Below are 18612 nucleotides of genomic sequence, written 5' to 3'. Positions count from 1 at the left end.
ATGTTTCTTGTTGTACTTTTGTTTTTCTCTGATGATTGTAGAACTAGCTTTAGCTTAGCGGCTAGGATTCTAGTAAGTTGCAAATAGTAAATGATGGGTGGTTTGATTTAGGGAAGTACAACATCGTTTTTTTTTTTTAATTTTGTTTGGGGGGGGGGGGGGGGGTGGTGGTGGATAGACGAAAATGAAAAGTCCTGATCAACGGTGGACAGACATATAAGTGTAATTTTTTTTTTTTTTTTGAAAAGGTTATTCATTCATCAAAAGCTCACCGGGCAAACAGATTTCAGAACAAATACAGGAAAGAATCAAAGTAACCTAAACGTCGATCTCAGGTACCTACTGCCAAAGTAGGCCCCGCGATAACGCCGATACATAAGAACCAATCTCGGTCTAGATAACAGAGAATCAAAGGAGATCCACAGCTCAAACCTGTAACCAATTAAGCATAGCTGAAATCCGAAAGCAAAACAACAAAAAATCAACTAAAATCTAACAGGTCTCCTGGACAAAAACTGGGCAGACCAGGATGAGGAATGAACATCTCCGGACCGCGGCGACCAAAGACCTATCTTCATCCAGTCGAAATCTGTTGCAGCCGAAACAAACACCACCGTACCACCACCAACCCCAACAAACACCATCGAAACTCCCTAGCCCCAAAACAAACATTCAAACACACAAAGATCGCCAACACCGAACCATTCCTCAGTAGGCGCTGGGTTATTTGCCTACCACCATCACCCACCAGATCTAGAGCATCTAGACTGGTACAGAACCGGACGGGGAAAACCCACCGGTAGAAGAGAACGGATAAAAGAAAAAGAAAAAGAAAAAGAAAGAAAGATGAAAAAGAACGGAAAAACCCCCAAACACCATCCACACACCTTATTAAGCTCACCGCCGGACCAGGAACAGCAGATCTGGAGACGAGAAAGAGGGACGGGACAGAGGAGCCACCATCCGCCGGCGGAGCCGGCCTGAGGAACCCTCGCCGTCCTAACGAACCGCCGCCCGCAACCTGGAGCCCATGGAGAACACGACAACGAGGAGAGAGAGGAGGGGGGGAGGAGAGGAGGCGGCGGCCTCCCCCCCAATCGGTTAGCTAGCTATTGTATGAGTGTATGAATGATACAGAACAGATGGAGTGAGAGTATATATATATATATATATATATATATATACTACTATACAGTAGTAGTATCTTGTTTTTTTGTTTGTCAAAATTTTAGGAGTAGTAAAAGTAACTACTGGACTGGAGTACTACTACTTTATATTTTCAAAAGTTAAGAGTGCCAGTCTGGCAGTTTACAGCCGCCGTGTCCACGCTTGCTTGCTTGTTCATTGGTTTTTTCTCGCTTTCTTTCCTTCCCTAGACTTTTTCCAAGGCTGGTTGGTTCTACGCTGGCTGGCTGTATCTGTAATTCTGTATGATACCAAACGTTGGAGACCCTAAAGCCAAGCCAAAGTACCAAACCAATCCCACTCTATACATCCATCCATCTTCTGCTCAAATTGGAGAAAAGCTAGCAAAGCTTGGGCGTAATAATAATAATCGGCCCACAATCTTTTTAGCTGTGAATCTTTCTTTGCGAGACAATTCCCGCCCGCTGGTCCACAAATCACAAACTCTTACTACCTGTTTGGATGGAGAATTTAATTTTGGACGGATATAGAAGAATGGTGAATTTTAAAGTGAATATGTAATGAAAGGTGGATATGTAAGAAGAGTGGACCCACATCCTAAGAATGGTGGATTTATAATCTAGTGTTTGGATGATTTTTTGAGAAGAAGGATTTGGAGGGTGGATATGATGGGATAAAATGTCAAAAGACTTAATTGCCCCCAGTTTATTAATTTAATGAACAAATTGAGTTAATTTTATTATAATTAGAATAAATAGGTATTTATCATTGCTTGTGGGATAAAATAAATCTATTTTATCTTACAAATGTTTAAACCATATTTTTTGTTAATAAATTTATTCTTTTAAAAAAAATTAAGATAACCAAAGTTTTATAATGATTTTTCTTCCATACAAAAAACAAAAAAGAAATTTCTTAAGAAATAAAATTCAACCACCTCGAAGATAACGGAAATTCATCCACCACCAATTCAAACCCTTGTTCTCTGCATCTGCTTCCATTCATCCCCTCCTTTCTCTCTCCTCCCCTATCTCTCTCTCTGCCCCCAAACCCAATCCAACTCCCAGAAAACGAAAAACAAAGAAAATACACACAGAAAACTACTCCACAATAACCCAATTAAATCAATACATCATTATGCCATCAGAGAAGGAATTGTTCCCATCAACGCCGGGCAAGTTCAAGATCGAGAGGGCCCAGTGCCGTACTTGAGCTTCGTCGACTCTGGTAGCCGATACTTCTCTGCCTCTTGGGGCGGCATCCACTAGGAGAGATTTCAAGGGAAAAACAGTCATTCACCTTCCCCATGTCACCCCGCGTAACCAACGACAGGGGTACCCTGTCGTTACAAATCCACCTGTGGGGTGGATTTAAAATCCGAAGTCAGCAAATCAGGGGCTAAATCTGGGTAGGGTTTTGGCTGTCAAAGACCGGAGAAGAGGAGAAGGTGGAGAAGTAATTAATTAGCTCGCGTCCCAAAGCCGCCTCCATATCCGGCATCCAAATAGGCTGTTACTCCCACTAAATAAGACGGGCGGATGGGCAACAATGACCAAACTTTTACAAATAACAAATTTATACAAGTTCGGACCCAACGTCTTTAAAGAAAATCTAACCACCGTTTATCCAAAAACTTTTTAAAGAGTTTAATAATCGTCCGTAATATGTACCTCAAGATGTGTTAAAAACAAAAATGGAGTATTTAATGTTTGCCCATCCAATGTTAATAGTACTACTTGGTATCCTTCCTTGAACACTTGCATTCGGAAAACAACCTGACACTATTGCGGCAGCTGCGGCTCGAAAAATCTAAATAATGGGATGAATATTAATTGTTGTCTCTGTCATTTGGTTGTAAACGTGCAGAGAGATTCACAAGATTTTAAATTCAATTAGTAATACATAAGAAAGTAAGTATTGTTGACAAATGATCCCTAGATGTATGTCACATGACATTGTCAAAGAAAGTGAACTTGGTGCCAGTAATAGGGTTGCAAATGAATCGAGCATTCATGACCGGTAAGTTCGATTTGGTAACACCACCCACATCAAGTCAAGGTAGTAGGAGAATTGGTGAAAACTTGAGTCGCAATGTGGATGAAGACCAGGTTCGGAATCAAGATTTATTCGGTGGAGGAGTTTAAATTGTTTCTTGACGGTATTCGTAAGCTCAAATTGTAGTTTTTGTTGAGGTGTAGTGGCTGTCTAACTTTTTGTTGGATGGGCTAGTCACTGTTTTCGTTTGTCTTGTTTTACCCTCGATGTACCCTTTCGAGTTTCTATAAAAAGTTTCGTTTGCCGAGCAAAAAAAAAAAAAAAAAAGTTCGATTTGGTAAAGATTTGTTATTTAACAAACCTAGCCTTAGCCTCGGCCTCAATTTTAAGCTCATTTAATAAATTAGCCAAACATGTACTCTATTGTATTCGGCTCAATTAGGCTCATAAACCTGAAGTACACACAGATCATGCGAATTTCATTGATAAACTTGAATATATATAAACTTGGGTAACTTGTATACGTATAGACCGATCTATGTAATTATGAAACTTCTATAACTTACACATGTACAAATTTTAATAAGTACTATAACCCTATATTTGTATTATTTTTTAACAATTTATGTGTTTGATCTTTATGTATAAAATGAAGTTTTTATTTACAACTCTAAATTCGTATGACATCATAAAAATCTGATATTTTTGATTCGCCGAAGCTCGTGAACAAGTTTGAATTCGACTCAAACCTAATAAACAAGCTCGGCTCATCAAAATTTAATTACGCTCAAGATCGGGCTTGAGGTCGCTAAAAACTTCAAAAATAAAACTGAACAATCTAAAAGTTGGTTTTGCTCGACTCATTTGCAGCACTCACTTGGAACCAATTACGAGCGCCAATGAAAAAGATGGATTTCTCAACCGTGTCCAGTAACCCTCGGCACAATCAATAATAATGCTTTAAAATCACCATATAATCTCTCTTCGACATGTTAAAATGGAATGCCGATAAAAACTATATATATATATATATATATATATATATATATATATATATATATATAGTCCGGATCAAGTCAACACCCTTACGGTCCGCACCCGTCCGCACCTCCCATTTCCCGATTGAATTTCGATGATCCGAACCGCTCAATGTATTCAGAACGTGATTTTAAGGGTACCCGCTAGAAATCAGCAAAAAAAATGACCGGGAAGGGCTTGATCTGAGCAGTTTTTTCTGAACCGTTAAAAAAAAACTGCTCAGATCAAGCCCTTCCCGGTCATTTTTTTTGCTGATTTCTCGGGAGTACCTTTAAAATCACGTTCTGATCATATTGAGAGGCTCGGATCATCGAAATTCAATCGGGAAATGTGAAAAATAGGGAGGTGCAGACCGGAGCTCCGGTCCACACCTCCTGACTTGATCCTGACTGTATATTTATTTATATACATATATATATATATATATATATATATATATATATGAATTTTCAAGTGAGGGATCCCTCATTTAACAAAATGAGGGACTTTCATTTTCCGATCAAAAGTTGAAAATCCGAACCGTTCAATGTGTGCAGAACGTAATTTTAAGGGTTCCCGCTAGAAATCAGCAAAAAAAATGATCGGGAAGGGCGTCACCGAGCAGTTTTTTTTGAACCGTTCAATGAAAACTGCTCGGATGAAGCCCTTCCTGGTCATTTTTTTTGCTGATTTCTCACGGGGACCCTTAAAATCACGTTCTGATCAGTTTGAGCGGCTCGGATCATCGAAATTCAATCGGGAAGAGGAGTCATCCCTCACCGGAACCTAATGTTAAAATGGATACTGTAGACCAATCCAAACAACTCACGAAATGAACCACACAGTATTAGCATAAGAAATTGGATCCTCTCCGATGTTTAATTTGCACTAGAGAAACAGTCCAAAATTAAATCATTCATTTTTGTAATTAATGGCTCAGATTTGCTGAGACCATTCCCGAAAAGAGTCCACTCTTGACGGAAACAAATTCTAAACATATTCGAAACATTGATTATATGAATGTATGGTCTAAATTTGAACTGTCCTTTCTAGTCCAAAATTTGGACGGAAGAAAATCCGAACCCTTAGCAAGACTCTTGATTTCCGAAGCCCGAGTGCATTGAATAACTCTATCAATGTTCAATTTGGGCACAACCTTGTTCGTTTTGGCCACGGTCTCCAATAAATTTTTCCTATCTCGATATCTCCGGTCATTATTTTCAAAAACCTCCCTCAAAATTCAAACCGAATGGAGAGCAGCTTTTGTACAACGAAGAAAGTTTTGTAAGTGGGACCAATTGAAAACGCCCCGTCCCTGTTATGGCCAATGACTTGTACATTGCAATTAATAAGGTCGGCTCCTCCGTCACATATATTCCCGCCAGCTGCTATTTTGCCCTTTTAAAATAGTGAGCGAATGCAGACATATTACTCCACTATGGACGGAGTAGGAAAAAAAACAGATTTGACATATCTCTGTTTGACTGTTTCATAGATCATCATCAGAAAGAGACAATCAGGCCCTGTTCCAAAAACCTTAAAAAATAAGTAACTTATTTCACATTTTTAAATTCAAAAATAATATAAATAAAAAATAATTTTTTAATTTTTTTTGCACCGTATAAAAGATCTTGATAGAATCTATCAAATACTAGTAAGATCCATATTAGTAGGAAAATTATTTGTGTAAACACATTATTTTTAAACTTAAAATTGCCTTCTTAAAAAATAAGTACTTATTTAAGGTTGCAGAACGAAGCCTAAACCTGTCCACTTGAGCCCTAAATGGGTCCATGCTCCACCCTTTTTTGTACTGTACTAATCAGAAATTTTGGACTATCCCACATTCTCCCTGATCTTTCACATTTCACTGGTAAAGTCTACCTCAAGTCCCAACCGGGACCATGACATTTCCAATTTCAAAATTGTCTTCCTTTTTGTGCGGCAAACTTTGAGAATCATCTAGACAAACTGAAGTGAACCGAAACATACAACGGATCAAAAAAAAATAATCCGAAACATATAAGACTTACCCATGACGTCAATAACCCGAGTAACTCATTACCAAGTAAACTTCTACTAATACCAAGTGAACTTATAACACTCATTACCCATGACATCAGTTTTGTCTATATCAAATGAGGTTTGATAAATTTTGGATCTAAAAAAAAAAAAAATTTCTGGGTATTACTATATGTTTCCTCATATCCTAGTATCATACTGGGCCCTTTCTTCTGTTAAATTGGGTAAATTAGTTTTCGTAATGAGTTATCTTATCTACTCATTTGTCAACTCAATGGACTTTGTTGCAGGGCCAAAATCAAATAAACCAAGTAAACCAGGCCAAACCAAAGTTAAACCAAACTTGTTTGTTCCAGTTTTGGTTTACAAAACTCCAAACTGAATGAACCGGTTTGGTTGCAAAATTTGTCAAAATCTGGACCAAACCAAAGCAAAACCAAACTTGTTTGGTCCAATTTTGGTTTTCAAAACTCCAAACTAAATGAACCGACTTGGTTGCAAAATTTGTCAAAAACTGGACCAAACCGAACCGATTTCATCCCTGGAAGAATGATATCTCACTGTTTCATAAATCATCATAGGAAAAAGACGATCAATTACTCTGCCCACTTGAGCCCTAAATGGATCCATACTCACACTTCTTTTACTATAATTTTAGACTATGCTATCTTCTCCACGATTGTGATCGTTCACATTTTTTTGATAAGCGTGATCTTTCACATTTAGCCAACTTATCATCTTTGCAAATTTCCACTTTGCAAATTATCTTTTTTGTTTTCTTGATCAGCCAACTTCCCAAATTATCTTTAGAATCTTAACGTTGCCCCCGTCTCGGTTTACATTGGAACCTGCCAATCTTAACCATAACCGTCTTTTCAACTAAATAAAAGCATAAATATGAAGTTCAGACGAAGAACAATCAGTAACAGAATTCCTGCATAATAATAGAGATTTATTATAGTTTTTCAAATTTTCTTTTTGGGAAACTTCTCCATTCCAGAAATTTATATGTTGGTCAAATACTGCCTGATAAGTTAACCTTTCAATGTAATGAGAACTTGAGACATAGCATGTTTCTTATGTTTCTATGCAATATTTAAGTGTCACGAAAAAGGTTAGATGGACCTATTTTGCTTTGCCTTTTCCCTTACCTTGACCTTTCTTGGATTCCATCTTGGCTTGGATACGAGCAGCAGCAGCAGCTTTAGCTTCTTCCCTCCTCTTCTTCTCTTCCTCTTTTACAGCAGCAGCAATTTCCCTTTGCTTCTTCAACTCTCTGATTAATATAGTGAACAAAATCCAAAGTAAGCAAATCGTGGCAAAGAGAACATGAAATAAGTATCCAAAAGATTTTAAATGGGAGAAAATGGAAGTAGAGAAAATTACTGTAGCCTAGCCTTCTCATCTGAAACGCTATTTAAACTGGAACCCTTTGGCGGTCTGCATGCCACCAATTCAACCTCGAAGACAAGTGTTGCACTGCATTACATAATTAAAACAAATGCGAGTAAATCAAAATTTCATCTTTAAAATAATCCATCTCAACAAGCAAACCAGACGTTAATAAAAAAAAAAAAAGCAAACCAAAACATTTCAAAAATAATAATTCAATCCAGGAAAAACTAGTCCAGGTAGCAAATGGAACAAAGATTAGAACAAAAGGGTGCGTGTGGAATGCTCAACCATGGGAAATAATTTTTCTACATTCTCTCTCCCCCTTTCACAGAGGGTTCTTCAGATGCGTAGATTGGGCAGCTAATTGAAAACTTTCTGACTTAACACATGTAGTAGGTTCTATTAAGGCCCAAAGGTTCCATATGTTGCGTATGCACGACAAATCGCACTAAAATATCACAAAATTTACTATTATTTATTTTCTAGGTTAAGTCTCTCCTTGTGTTTAAGGATCTCCTGATTAAAGTCCCCCCGTGCCAGTTCTATAAGTGATTGTTTTTTTTATCAATAAGCCAATTTTCTCTTAAGTTACATCTTCAAACAAACGGATAAGAGGAGGAACATTACTCTGGGGGGATATCAGGAGGAGAACCTGCACTGCCATAGGCATATTCTGGCTTCAGAGTCAGCTTTGCAACCTCCCCAACCTTTGAAGAATTGAAGGGAAAAAATGTCAAGACTACTTCAATATACTGTTGAGAAATAATTTGACCAAAGCTTTGCCAATCAAAACAGTTCTCATTAACCTTCATGGTTCTCAATGCAACGTCCCAACCCTTGATTACATTGCCTTTTCCAACTTCAAATGTGAAGACGGTATTATCTTCACGTGTAGTATCAAAAACTTCACCAGTTTCAGGAAGGATGCCTTCGTAATGAACTGTTCAACATGAAGAAGTATGATGTTAGCAGTTGAGGGATGCTGATAGAGAGCGCTTTCACAAATCTTTAGGGCTACACCATCTTGCAGAATGAATCAGAAAAGTCGACTACCCTTTGTTGCAAAACACTCTTGCCTTGCCTTTAGACTAAGGTCTTCCCAGTTTGCCAAAAAGACAAGTCCAGTAAGCAGCCATGAAGTAATTGTGTTCCCAATCTTTCCAGCAATGGAACACATAATCTTAAGCAGAATATACCTTACAATGCATCCCTAAAACACAACCAAGTACCCCCCCCCCCCCCCCCCCACCAAGAAAAGAAAGAAAAGAAAAGGAGTAAAGTTATTCAGCAAGGAGAAGGTTATTCCACTACTGACTACACTATACAACTCAATTCTGCTACAAGCTTAAAGTTCATCATCCACCAAATGAAATGGAATATGAATCAGCAAATTTAATGTTTCACTGTGACCAGAACAGAAAGGTAAAAAAGGGATGTTACGATTTGGATAGATTCTAGACGAGCTGGATTTGCAGATTCAAATTTACCCAAACAAATTAAGGGAAAGGAGGAATGAAAAGGGTTGTGAAAACCAGACGAGCAAATAGGTTAGGTCTTAGTAATACCTAACAGTCATGCAACAAGAGTCTTCCTCAGCACATAATGTGCAGCCAGCCATCACGAGAGGAGCATGGGTAGAGGCACCCGGAGGCAAGTGAGGTCACATGACCCAAGGAGCAAGCCTTGTCTTAGTGGGTATCCGGAAGAGGATCACCACGTGGCACTTACCGGTGGGCCCAATACCCTGCGGGTAAGAGAAGCGAGCTCCTCCGGATTCACGACTCCTCATACCATGCAAGCACTCTAGACTTCATGGACCTTCATATTGGGAACTCCTCCGTGGAGTCTCCAAAATACGACACTACGAGGCTTAATGACATGCCCGCTCTCCAAACAACAAATAAGGCTCTCACGAGCCTGGCGACTTTCAAAGACTCATTATACCCATGTCGGAAGCAGGGCCTGGGTACCCCGTTTGGGACCTATAGGAGGTATGTGGCTTGGAGGCTAGAGCGAGGGGATTGTCAAGGCTCGCCTCCATGAGGCGAGATCCACCTTGACCAACCATAGAGAGAGAGGGGTGCCGCCTACATCACCTGACGTCTTCCTCAACTACCATCATCAGTACTACAACCACCGTCATTACACTCATGTCGGAAACAGGGCCTGGGTACCCCGTTTGGGACCTATAGGAGGTATGTGGCTTGGAGGCTAGAGCGAGGGGATTGTCAAGGCTCGCCTCCATGAGGCGAGATCCACCTTGACCAACCATAGAGAGAGAGGGGTGCCGCCCACATCACCTGACGTCTTCCTCAACTACCATCATCAGTACTACAACCACCGTCATTACAACCATAACCACAACCATTCCTATATCAACCACCCCTGACACCGGTAGATGATCAACTGCCTCTCCATCCCCTGGCAAGCCCATCTCTCTGGATTGCCCATCTTCGAGGCCTCCATATAAGGATGGTTGATATGCCACGAAAAAGATATAGACACACGACACATACACAATACCTACAGATACAGAGTCTTAACTCTCTAGTTGACCATCCTCTCTCTCTACAGCAGACCCGAGCTCTCTTCTCCTCCACCTCCGGTGGTCCCGAGCACTGTTGTAGTGATTGCCATAGACCCCGAGGGCAACCTCAAATACTCTTCCGCCACTCACATCCACAGTCTTTTGCCTTTTTAACCTGTTATTACACACTTTTGTGCCCATATAAAAATTTAAAGATGACCCGAGTAGCACAACTAAAATTAGGTAATTGTCCATGTATTTCTTGCCTCAAATCATTTTTTCTTCCAATCTTCATAACTTGACCCCACTACACCTAAGTTCTAGCTATGCCCTTGCTGGGAGCCTTCAAACCATCCACTGCCACCACCAGGGGTTGGAAGAGAGAATCAAGGACTGTAGAAAATCAAAGAACAAAATGAAGAAGCAGCAGAGAAAATACAAGAGCACACAAACCAAGAGAGAAAGGGGAGTGCAGCCACATTCCATTGACTGTATCTAGCCAAAATAGCCCCCTCCGCCCCGCCATTCCGTTGTAAGCTTGTAATGTGCAGTCCAACCCAACCATCGTCTCGCTCATGAGTCATTTGGAAGTCCCACTTTTCAAGCCACTTAAAAAGGTGATTATGTGACAACAAGTGATCACTTAAGTTCTAGCAGACACGCCCAACCTCGTAGGACTCAAATACGCATTAAAGCTAAAATGAAAAGAAAAACCATTCTAACCATCCAAGCAAGTAAAAGGGAAAAAAAAAAATCTAAAAGCCAAGTTGATGTAGGTTGCCTCCAACAAACCATGGACAAAGGGACCACCAGTTCCATGATCTAGAGCTTGGCCGAACACACTATATGCAGCATTTTGATTGTCAAATTGAAACACCTGTCAGCTCTGTGACAACTTGAAGATCTTTGGTTGACAATTAAAGCAAAAACTTGATGAGGCAGCAAAGTATATCAAACCCATCAAAGGATTGATAAACCCCCACAACCTTCCCCAACGTTCTCCTATAGTTTGCAATGCCAGCATCACTCAATTAAAAGTTTCTGTAGGAATTCTGCACAGTTTCTATAATACCCATTGCATGTTCCTCCACATACCACATTGGTTTCTTACTATCCCTCGGACCTAACTTGACCCTTGGTAGTTCCAACTCTTGACACCACTGCTCTGACCTACATTGCACTCTAAGGTGAAGCATATGATTGCTATAGCTGAAGTAGATCATACATGGAACCAACCTATCCTTAAAACTATATTTACATGGAAACGCTTTTGTTTCAATTGAGAAATTTTTAAAAAGTTATAAATCTGTAAAGTTCGCTGAACATACACCTCCTTAAAATGACTCTGCGCAGCTGTAGTCCAATTTTGCTATAACTCATAGCTCACCTCAAGACAAGCTATTCTCAGTAACAAAACAAACAAAAAAAATACTAGTCAGGGGTCTTCAACACCTTCCATTACTTGATGCCTTTTGCTTTTGCATAGGTATCTGTACATGCAAATGATTTGGTTGCGAAAGAGACATCCAGCTATTGTACTGTCTATGGGTGCAACTTGGGCTGGGAAACCAGACCCAACCCTGAAAACTTTTGGATAATAAGTGCAGACATGCAATAAAATTTTGGAGCATGAACAAAAATTAGGAAGGGCTTGGCAGAGGTTTCATACAACTCAAGCCCGAGTTGCATTATATATATGTGACTAAAAAAATGATGCTTAATAGAGATACCTAACATTGCTTGATATAAGTTACGTATACATTTATGCACGGATGAATGTCTCTACTTTTTGACAATTGAGTACAAGTTATTTTGCACTGGCATTCCATTTCATGTGTACTTCTTACTTGCGGAATTTCAAATGAACACTCAGAAAACCATCATCTGTTCTATGTTTCTATACGTAGAGTCGTAGACACATAACACATTAACAATCCAAAAAGGAATTTCAATAAAATGACTTTCAGGATCGTCCCGCCTTGACATTTCTGGCTACTCGAACGTAACCGGAGTTCAACAAGTGATGCGCAGGCTGGTCGAGCTTGGGCAGGCTTGATCATACCCAATAACCGGCCAGAAATGCAGCCCTAGACTACCCTAAGTTCCTACGTCCTACCAGCCTAAAGTGGGTCCATTTATTAAATGAATAAGGCCAAAGTAAATCTTGAAATAGTGAAAGAAAAATTAAAACATGTAAAACAGTAAGATATTAAAGCTTCTAAATGAACTAAGCCAATCCCATGTGCAACTAAAAGGGTGAAAACCAGCAAGAAATACAGCTTGTAGACTAACAGTTAAACATTTTCGTAGAAATCAAGCTAGAAAAAATCATGAACACTAGTAACATGAGGGATACCATCAACAAGAGGAAGGCTATCTGTTGGAGCAATTGCATCAGGTTTGGCACGCCTTACAATTGTCTTGATGACACCTCCATCGCCAGTTAAATCAATTGCATCACCCATGATCTCCAAATGTTCACCAAACTGGCTGGGTAAACAAAAGGTCAAATAACAGTGAGAATCACTCTGTAGATGGAAAAACCAATTCAGCCGTCCAGATCATACAACTCGTGCACCACTAATGTCAACACTTTCTTGGAGTCATAACATGCATGTAAAGAAAAGGAATGATGATTTGCCGAATATACTGAGTCACAACTATAGAAGTTGATCTAATCCACCAACTTGACGCCTAAATTTGCCAAATGTTCGAAAATTTGGGTGCCAAAACGGATCAAATAGGAAACCTAGTTGTGGAAAAATCTGCGTATCTCTAACGGTCTAGTTCCAGCCTATTCTTGACTACCACGTACACCCTTCTCACGTGGGTGAAAAGGAACCACCTTCCACCATTCAGGAAAACGAAGCCCCAACAAAAAACAAATGTGTAACCGAGGAATACATGCACTCCCACCATATACTACCATGCATCAGTTTGTTATAAGCCATATTATACGAATTTACAGCAAACAGTTTCTATTTCCTTTCCTAAAAGCAAGTGCAGTTACTTCTCAACAAGGTATCATCTCGAAGCAAACAAACTATGGTCTTATATGTACAGAGTTACATAAATACCCACATACATACGTATTTATACACATATGTAGTATGTACGATGGATGCAATCATGCTCACAAGTTACATTCTAAGAAAGCTTCTGCTCTGTGAATTAGTTACTCTTAGGATAAACCATAGCCTAATAAAGATGATTATGGGAGTGATTCCGGGCCAAAACCATCGCCTAATAAGATGGTCGTGGGGGTGATCAGGGCCAATGAACTGTAGTACTCCAAAAGACCCTCAGGTTTGAACTCCTCTGTTCAGTTCATCATACTTCAGAGTATTTGCAAGCATTCTGCATACCTTCCCAGGAACTTCTTAACTATCTCAATCTCCTCGTCAATCACAACCTCAATGCATGAAAATCTGAAATGAACATGACTAACAAGAGGGTCACACAACAGACCAAAGGAAATTCTAAGGGTAGCCCTTAAAGTTAGACACTACAATGAAAAATTGAACTTTACCCCCACTGATAAGAAAAATCAAATTCAAGCAACAGTACTGCCTCATCTTTCAAGTTAGTACTACATACCCCAGCTGAAAAACACAATCTAATCAAACTAATTTTCATATAGAACAATCCAGAGCACTATAACGTAAAGCAATTGAACTAAACTGCAGAGTATAGCAAGGACAATATACACTATCGTGCTGCCAATGGAAATGGAACTAATCCAATTAAAAGTAGGTCAAAGACAGGTAATGGTTAATGAAGAAAAATCAAATACAAGAAGCTTGTGAAGCCTTTTATTTTATTTTATTTTATTTTGGTAATAAGAAGCTTATGAAGTCTTATGATGGAAATATCATGTGTTAAGTGTACGGTTTGTCTGCAAAAGCCATCAGGAGTGATACCGGGTGAGGAAGGATGAAAGCATCAATGTATATTGTTACTGGGATGAGGGATCACAACAGCAAGTTGGAAAGCGAAATAATCTTGAAAACTAGGCTACACCAACTTTGATTTAAGAAATCTCTTGTAGAAACAGTAAATTCTCAAAGTTTTCTATAGGCAATACAGTGCAGAAAATAAGAAACTTGTTTCTGATATCTTTAGCTCAAGCTAAAATTTGAATATGTGTATGAAATAAACCAAACACTTGACAAATCTAGCAAAGGCTGCCATATATGGTACACAGTATAGCGGTTCTTATCCAGATTGCAGCTCGTAGTTCAACCCTCATATAATGGGAACAAGGCTAATCAAGGAGATGTATCTGCCTACTTCAACTAAGTGCATACCGAATAGCCACAGTTTATCATGCATGACAGCAAACAGACCTATACCAATGAGATAGATCCAAAAAGAACTAACAACCTGAAGGATCCCTACCTTACGTCCCAAAGTCCAGAAAGAATTAGATAAGTTGGAGATGTGTATAACTGGAAGGAATGGAGATTGAAGTCAACCAAAGAAAGGTTGTTTGTTGAAGTTTATCCTGGTTTTCCCAAATGGCGCCTATAGGATGTTCCAAGATCAATCTACAAGCACAAGACTTCACAAGCATATTGTGTCTACCACCAAGCAAGATGTAGACAATTTGTTCCCTCACTGGCAAGCACCAATCCACCTTTAGTTATGCTTTCTATCTGTCGCATCACATCAAGAGGTTCAGGATGGCAATCTGGTCGTGTCATCCAATCTTCGATAAGAAAATTAGGGGTGATAACCGAGTCGAGCAAGTGCTTGTTCAAGCTTGGTTCAAAAACTTAACTAGCTTCAAAACAAGTTCGAGCTTAGGAGTTAGGACATTGATGAGACGAGCCAATCTCAGACGAGCTTTAACCGAGCTGAACACAAGCCAGTCTTGAGTAGCTTGGAAACTTAAAAAGCATAAGCCCAACAAGCTGAATAGTAGCTTTTTCGAGCTTGGTTCGAAAGCTTAACAAGGTAACAAGCTTTACAAAAATGTTCAAATTTTGTTTGTTTACATAACAAACCGATCTTGAACGAGCTTTTAACAAGTGAACATGAGCTCGAACTGGAGTAGCTTGGTTCGTTTACCAACCCTAGAATTGATTAAGTACCGCATAAAAGTGATACTTAGTTTTCTGTGTGTAAAATTTTACAGAAAAATCAACTGCAAAAGAAGACTTTCATGTGGTAGTACGCAAAACTAGGGTTCGTCAAATTGTTGCACGTAGAAAATAACTCACATACAGATGAACTTCAACTTAAAATCAATTCCAGAGGAAAACGAGATGCAGAGCATGGGAGCAATAAGCAGACGATTTTAATGACTCTATACATATATAACATATGTATAGCTAGGGTTTAAGAAAGGCAAGGTACAAATAAAGTATGATTACCTGGTTCACGGCGAGGGAAAATCTGAAAATTGGATGTGCGAAAGATATGAAGTGGCGAATTGGAGTAAATTGGAGAAGAATCTGCTTGTCGCGTGAGATGTCGGAGAACTGTTATGTATGCTGTAGAGTTCGTCGGCCATAGCCTTCTTGGAAAGTGATCTGCTTGGTGCTCAAGTGATATTGTTTTACTTGCGTAATCTCGGATAAATTACACTTATTCTCCTTTGACTTTATACAGTAACGCAATTAACCCTGTCCTAAATTTTTTAAGAATTTGACTACTCGTTTCAGAATTGGTACAAATTTATGCTTAGATTTGAGAGAGTGTAATGTTGTGTTTGGATGAGTTTTTGAGAATTTTTTTGAAATTATGGGTGGAGAGAGAAATAGAGTAATGATTGAAAGTATGGGTAATGAGTGGAGAGAGATAAAGAGAGAAATGAGAATAATAATTGAAGATATGAGTAATAAGTAGAGAGTAATGATTGAAAGTAGAGGTAATGAGTATTTTTTGAGTTGGAAACAATTTTCCAAAAACCAAATTGAACAAATTATAGGATAAATTACAGTAAACCCCCATTAACTATCACCCATTTTCGAGTTGCCCCTTGTTGTTTGAACTCATACACTTAGCCCCCTTGTTGTATTTGAGCTTTCACACTTCCCACCTTCTATTAGTATTCTGTTAGTCTTTTGGATAGAAAGTGTCGTATGCTGATCACATGACATGGGTATAATGGCAGAGATACCCTCCATTCTTGAGTTTTTAATGATGGCAGCATCCAAACATGCCCTTAAACTACTCTATACCAGAAGACAAAAAGCCCGTTATCACCACCGTGATCCGTTAGCACTTAACCCAAAACTGCCTTTACTGCCGCCATGGCTGGCCAGTCTACCTCCAAAACCCCTCAAAAGTCACTGACGACATTACTGGGTACAAACATGGATTCCCAACAAACACCTCATAATCCCCTAAAATCACCCCAAAACAAACACCTCCACGTTGTAGCTGCTAAAACCTCACGACGAACCCATCTCAGCTCGTTGTCGTCCCCTTGCTCGCCAACGCCGTTAGCCACCGTTCCCTCAAACCCAGTCACAGCCACCCCTTTCATAAACTAGATCTAGAATCGGCGACCTCAAACCCCCTCAAATCAGTGATCAAACGCTGCTGCCCCCAATAAATGAACCCCTGCCATCGTCAAAATATATGAACCCATATACCCCCAACCCTTTCTGCTCATTGAACCAACTCACGGTTCCAGTCCAAAACTCTCATACCGAGTCTGAAATCCAAACTCCCACTGTTGCCACTGCTCGCCGCCGCCTATGGCTGAAATCTCATCCCCGATAACCCATAACTAATTGCGTTCCAATGGTTGTTCAGTTCGCCTGCGATGGTGGGAGTGACATTGGGTCTCACACTTATGAGAGAGAGAACGCCCGTTCACCGCAGGTGAGGTTAATTGGTGTTGTTGAGGTAGGTTGTTAATGGCCGTGAGTCCATTTCAACACATTTTGAGGAAGATGATGTTGGGCTGATGGCTACAGGGCAAAAGAGTCAGATAACGTTTTATGTTAACAGAGTTCACCCCGTTTGCAAATTGTATAGTTAAAGGGGGTTAAGTGCATGAGTTCAAATAATAAGGGGCAACTCATAAATGGGTGATAGTTAAGGGGGGCTTAATGTAATTTACCCTAAATTAGAATGCTTCACTTCAAATAAAGCTTTGTCGGACCGCTTTTCTACCATCTCTCCTAAAATCAATTGGTCGTAGTAAGCGTTTCAATTAAGTCTTTTATAGCATTTGACAAAGTCTATTTTTAGAGCAGTCGTAGAGAGTGGCATTGTATAACCAAATCCATAAGAGCACTTCAGGCCCAACAATCCCTCCATCACAATGACGCTCCCACAACTCGAACTATGACTTCCTAGCTCTGATACCACTTGTCGAACCACTTTTCCACTATCTCTCCTAAAACCAATTGGTGGTAGGAATGTTTCAATTAAGTCTTTTATGGCATTAGACATCACACATGTAAGTTTATTTTTAGAGCGGTCGCAAAGAGTGATATTGTGTAACTAAATTCATGGAGGCACTCTAGGCCCAACAAAGCTCTTACTCAAAAGCTCACAATTTTTTGAGTAAAAATATGAGTATAGGACAGGGTTGGAGATGGCCTAATGCCATATCCAACCCTTCACTTTTTTTTTCATCAAATAAGATTATAAAATAGATGGACTAATGCCATATCCAACCCCTCGCTTTTTTTCCATCAAATAAGATTAAAAAAATTGGCCAAAATTTTGATTTGATATTGAGGACTCCAGGGGTTATGATCAAATGTTTCATTAAATCATTTATGAATTCCTACTTTGTCCCAAATGGATGCCTAGTAAAGGAATAGGCAAAAGCATTTACTATACCATTGCATTTAGGAAAGAAGGACGCAAAAGGCATTTATTAGATTTTATCGAATGTTACCGTTAAAAGTTTGATGAAGAAATTGATATTGGTGAATTCTCTCTTGATTTGATGAAATATTTGGTTCTCCCTTGATTTGATATGAATCTGATGTAAGGGTACGAGCTGCATTTAATTTGATGAAGGCCGGGTTAGAGATGGCCTAACAAACTATATCTTCGTGAGTGACTTTTTCTTCGAATTTAATATCTTCCATATCAAAATCATATTTCTCTCTTATTAATTAGTATTGTTTGATTTTTTCCTTCTTCCTTTCTTTCAACTCAAAGGATCAGAATTTCTGTTTGACCAAAAAAATACGCAAAGGATTTATTTGTGATAACATAGAGCTTGGCGACATGTAGACAATTAACACGTGAACCACAATAAGATAAAACTGAACACCTAAGCATAGCACCCTCAGTTCATCTTTCAAATTAATCGGAATCAAATATATGGTAGGAATAATATCAAACATTTGGACAAAACCACATGTGACTAGCCCCCTATCAATTTTTTTAGACTAAAAAAATCTTTCAGTCTAAGCCCTGAACCCTATCCCTGAGTACATATGATTTTATATTAGTAGAACATCCTTTAACTGTAACAAAAGAGCGCTACATAGGCCCCCTCTCCAATAATTGACAAGAAATACATTTTGTTAGAT

General features: G+C 39.2%; 1 protein-coding gene across 6 annotated transcripts; it reads right to left on the bottom strand.

Annotated features, from left to right (window-relative positions):
* Window positions 1-7115: 7115 nt before the first annotated feature.
* LOC131320423 (peptidyl-prolyl cis-trans isomerase FKBP20-1) lies at window positions 7116-15659 on the bottom strand. 6 transcript variants are annotated; one of them, XM_058351126.1, is made up of 7 exons: window positions 15478-15659; window positions 14501-14757; window positions 12459-12592; window positions 8382-8515; window positions 8203-8282; window positions 7567-7659; window positions 7116-7456 (listed from the first exon to the last, which is right to left on the bottom strand). In XM_058351126.1, the coding sequence occupies exons 3-7, from the start codon at window positions 12565-12567 to the stop codon at window positions 7306-7308; spliced, it is 567 nt and encodes a 188-aa protein (XP_058207109.1). In that variant the 5' UTR covers window positions 12568-12592; window positions 14501-14757; window positions 15478-15659; the 3' UTR covers window positions 7116-7305. The 6 variants fall into 6 exon arrangements, with proteins under 6 accessions (XP_058207109.1, XP_058207110.1, XP_058207106.1 ...); XM_058351127.1 differs by having other exon boundaries at window positions 12459-12588; window positions 15478-15647; XM_058351123.1 differs by lacking the exon at window positions 14501-14757 and adding an exon at window positions 13468-13530 and having other exon boundaries at window positions 15478-15647.
* Window positions 15660-18612: the final 2953 nt, after the last annotated feature.

Source organism: Rhododendron vialii, chromosome 3a (assembly GCF_030253575.1).
Source record: "Rhododendron vialii isolate Sample 1 chromosome 3a, ASM3025357v1".
Taxonomy (NCBI): domain Eukaryota; kingdom Viridiplantae; phylum Streptophyta; class Magnoliopsida; order Ericales; family Ericaceae; genus Rhododendron; species Rhododendron vialii.
This window is presented reverse-complemented; position numbering and strand designations above follow the sequence as displayed.

Excerpts from the sequence above, each read along its gene's own strand:
- LOC131320423 (XM_058351126.1), bottom strand. The coding sequence starts at position 12,567 with ATGGGTGATGCAATTGATTTAACTGGCGATGGAGGTGTCATCAAGACA. Across the intron at positions 8,516-12,458 it reads TAGCCTTCCTCTTGTTGATG|TTCATTACGAAGGCATCCTT; the intron begins GTATCCCTCATG and ends CATGTTGAACAG. Across the intron at positions 7,457-7,566 it reads GATGAGAAGGCTAGGCTACA|AGAGTTGAAGAAGCAAAGGG; the intron begins GTAATTTTCTCT and ends TATATTAATCAG.